Here is a 4,310-nt window from a genome sequence, read left to right on the forward strand (position 1 = left end):
TGCCAAACTGGAATTACAGCAGCTGATTTTGTGCCGAGCCAGATAAAAAGAGCACATATAACCGATTTCATTGGCTTCAAATAAGGGCACTCACTTCCAGCTAAAGAAGCAACCGCATTTTAAACTATTTCCGTGGCGCTCATCTCACAAAAGCACACACGGCTCTGTGGTGTGCTGCCTGCAGTCAGCTTCTCGAGACTGAAGTGAGATACTCTGTTCACAAGTAATTAGAGTTCCTGAGGTGTTATATGGTAATCAGGCTGGGATAAATTCTTGACACTAAAATTGTTCCTGCGTTTGAATTCCCGGGAGAAGGTAATACCTTGATAAAAAGTTCCAGCTATTCTTGGCACCAGGACAACTCTATCTATAGAGTCATTCTAGTAGCGTATTCTGTACGGCACGGTGATTTGTGCCAGGAAAACAGAGAGCTAATTGCCCTGAAAGCATGTGATGTACAGATAATCTGGAATCGATGCATGCAGAGAAAGCGATTATCTTCAACGGCGTTGCTGTTCCTTGTCTCCAACCACTTTCTACTGAGTCCAGAAGGCAGCAGGGTGACAGATTGCAATGTCACTTACATATTACATTTTAAATACACATTTAAATAAATATTTTGCTTTTTGCAGCTGTTTGTCTCATGGCTTGTAAAACATCCCGAAGGTGTTATTAAAATCTATCCCTCCGCAAAGGAATGATGCAGTCACTTGACCAAGGAAGTACCTAATAAACTGACAGCAGCTTTTGATGGCAGCTGAAAGGACTGTGAGGCTCAAAGTGGCTCCACCAGCCCTGTTTCAGGTCTGACACAGATCTTTTAATGAGATCAGACCACCAAATTTTAATTTTAAAGCAAATCTTACCTATGGAAGCGTTGTTGAAATCTGCTTGCTTTGAGGTTAAGGCAACGCAGATAAGGCAGCTTGAGGAGCCTTCTGGGCTTAGCAGGCTCTGTTCAGGACACAGAGTTAGTTCTAAATAGGAGACGTGAGCAGAGGGCTGCTCTCAGGCCAAACTGACCCAGGGAGGACCACCACCTTCAACCAGACCAACTCACCAAGCGCCCAGTGCCTTCTGACTGAATACCGCCCTACCTTCACTCCCAGCCCACAGAAGCTAACCAGATCAGGAGGGCAGACTGCTTCCTGGTCATCCTGAATGCCCGGCTGCCACCTTAGGTGAACAGACAGGAGGAAGTCCACAGGCTGCTCTGCTGAATCTGGACAGCCGGCAGGCACTGACTGTGAGCAGACACAGTCGGTTTTTTCCAATAGACACCGATGCAGAAACACACTTACACCCTAAAAAGTGAGAAGACAGATAGTCTGTAGCAAAACCCGATTTTACAAATCAAAGCAGAGCAAATGAACCGTTTTTTCATTCACATCCCTTATTCATCGAAAGAAGTTCAGAGACATAGCACCTGGAAAAAGTTCAGTGTGCTGTTGTGCATTAGAGTAGTTTTCCTGCAATTCAAAGTACCGGTCACAGCTTTCGCTCGCAGTTTCCCCAGCATCAGCTCTGGGGAGCGAGAATCCAATTCAAGTTTGTTTTTTGACTGAAAACTTAGCTACATTCATTTCAGCAAATGTATACCTGAAATACCTTGATACGATTTTGGAAGCAAAATCATTAAGTTAAAAAGGAAAAATTATTACAAAAATGCTATAAATTAAGACAATAAAAAGATTTATAATTTTTTCTTTAATAAAAATCTGTCCGGTCAGATAGATACTGTATATATTTAGCACTTTAGAATTAACGGTCATTTCTGGGCAGCGTCATCACACCAGGTTACTACTCCACCCACACTGAAGCACAGATCTGTTGATAGCATGCTGCTGTGACCAATTCCTGCTAAAGCTTCCACTCTTCATAGATTTACCAGCCAGCTCTTCTTGTTCTCCTCGTCAGAGTCACTCATATCCCAGGAATCCGCAGCCAGGAGATGAGAATAATTAATTAGTTTCTGCTGTGGCAATTTAGATTGGAGAGTTAAGAACAAGAGGAGCCACAGCACCAGGCACATGCAGCATGCCCTGTACAGAACTGCCAAGCCAAAGTGCTTCACGACAAACCCTCCTGCAAAACTGCCCAAGCTTGCTCCTCCACCGTAGAAGAGGCCCTGGAGAACAGCGTGCAGGGGCCTCTCCATGCCTGGAGTGGCTATGTCATCCACCGTCGTGGTAACCACCCACCACAAAGCACCGCTACTGAAGGCAGATAGTATCTGGATAAGGAGAACTGACCACACAGTCCACAAGAAGGAGTAGCACAGAAGCTGTACTGCCAGGAGGCTTAGACTGACTGCAACAATTTTGCTGCTCGAGAAAGTCCTCAGCAACTTCCCCTTGAAGAAATAAAGCAAAATTTCAGCAAGCAGCCCAACGGCCACGGAGAGCCCCATGTACAGCTCACTGCTACCTCGGTCCTGCATCTGCCAGAAGAGAAAGTTCTGCACCGCCGACCCAGCCGCACCGGTGAGGAAGATGGTGATGACGTACAGGATCGCTCGGCCATCGCTCCACAGCAGGGCCAGGGCTTTGGCGGTTTTGTTAACACGGTTGGTTTTCTTGGGAATGTGGATGGGAAGAAAGACGCTGCCAAGCGACGAGAGCATTACCAGGAGAGCACAGACATAGAAGTGGACAGCGAGGCGGGCGACCGTGCTGCCGAGGAAGCAACTCAGTTGATCCACGAATGCGGCAATGCTGCAGGCACCTATAGATGCACCCAGGTAACTCCAAATCCACAGCCTGCCATACCTGTCAGTCGCGTCAATGAAGTCGAGATATTCGTAGAGACCCTCATCCACCATCCACTCGAGAGAAGTAGCCAGCAGCTCCCAAAGCACAACACTACTCAGTACCATAAGAAAAATGTGATACTCTCTGTCCGGAAAGATGTTTCGCACTGCCTTGAAGCTGACATCTGGAGTGTCTTTCTGGTGGTCTGAAAGGTTTCCAGGCACGTAAGCATCTCCAACAGCAGGAAGAGTTGTTTTAAACACAGAGAGCTCGCTGCTCTCAGTAGAATAAAGGCTTTTTTCAGCATTATCAGCGAGATCTGTTGCAGCAGAAGCCAGACTGCTCGCTTCCTTCTCGAGTCCAGGCAAGCGAGCTCCGGAGGAAGCCGTCACTTCTGGTTCTTGCGTCTCCCGGTTAACCGCTTTCGCAGAAGCCGTCCAGCCGGAGGGACCGGCCAAGTAGCCGCTCGCCTTTGTATCGCCTCCAGCAACCCCTCTGCCTCCTTTCCCAAGCGTGTCCGTCAGCCCAAACGATCCCTGGAAGGCCGCACTGCTCAGCGTCGGCTTTCTGCTCGCCATCAGAACGCCAGCCGTTGTTTTCACCCTTGCCTCTGCGTCGGTGACAACGCCCACGCTCGGACCCGGGTAGCTGCCCGTGGCCGGGCCTGGCGTGGCGGCGGCCCCTCGGTCACGCGGCTGCCGGCTGCCGTTACAGGCCGTGCTCCCTGGGGCCCCGCCGACGGGGGGGACGAGGGTGAGCAGCAGGCTGGCCCCAGCCGAGCCCAGCAAGCAGCTGGCAAGCAGCAGCCGCCGGTTCCTGCGGCCCCGAGGGCAGCGCAAGCAGAGCGGGGCCCAGAGCGCTGTCACCATGTACCTGGCTCCGGCCGCCACCCCCACCAGCGGGGCCGACAGCCCCAGCTGCCGCAGGTACAGCGTCAGGAACGGGACCGCGCAGGCCCGGCCCGCGCCATGCAGCAGACGGAAAAAGGCGGACAGGGCCAAGGCCCGGCCGACGTCCCACTGCTCGCTCATGGCGCTACCGCGTGCTCCTCCCGCGGGTACCGGCCACGCAGCTCCGGGCCCCCCGCTCCCCAGGGCCGCGGTCACCGCACCCGCTCGGCCTGCGCCTCCGCCGCGCGTCCCGGCCCGCCCCGTTGCCAGGAGACGGCGGGCGGTGGGCGGGACAGCGCCTCCTGCCGGCCGAGAGGGGCAGCGCCGCGGCCCGCCTCGTTCCTGCCCCGCAGCGTCCCCCGCCCGGGGCTCCCCCGGCCCCGGGCACCCCCGGCCCCAGCTCCCCCCACCCAGGCACCCCTCGCTCCGGCTCACCTCGGCCCAGGCTCCCCCCGCTCTGGCTCCCCACGCTCCGGCTTTCCCTGGAGGGAATGAGATCGGCGGGCCGTGGGGAAGATCGAGGCCCAGGCCACCGGGGCGTGGGATGTGCGTCTCCATGGACGCGGGGTGTCCGTGGCTGCGGGGTGTCCGTGGACGCGGGATGTCCGTGGCCATGGGATGTTTGCGGTCATGGGAAGTCCATGGCCGCGGGTGCCTGTGGCTGCAGGAT

At 54.1% G+C, this 4,310-nt stretch overlaps 1 protein-coding gene across 1 annotated transcript; it reads right to left on the minus strand.

Annotated features, from left to right (window-relative positions):
* Nucleotides 1–1,688: 1,688 nt before the first annotated feature.
* Nucleotides 1,689–3,885, minus strand: LOC142363842 (major facilitator superfamily domain-containing protein 6-like protein B). Its single transcript, XM_075440889.1, has one exon. It carries the CDS (start codon nucleotides 3,779–3,781, stop codon nucleotides 1,877–1,879), a length of 1,905 nt encoding a protein of 634 aa, XP_075297004.1. The 5' UTR covers nucleotides 3,782–3,885; the 3' UTR covers nucleotides 1,689–1,876.
* Between the last annotated feature and the right edge of the window lie 425 nt (nucleotides 3,886–4,310).

The sequence above is a fragment of the Opisthocomus hoazin genome, chromosome 21 (genome assembly GCF_030867145.1).
Source record: "Opisthocomus hoazin isolate bOpiHoa1 chromosome 21, bOpiHoa1.hap1, whole genome shotgun sequence".
NCBI classification, from domain to species: Eukaryota; Metazoa; Chordata; class Aves; order Opisthocomiformes; family Opisthocomidae; genus Opisthocomus; species Opisthocomus hoazin.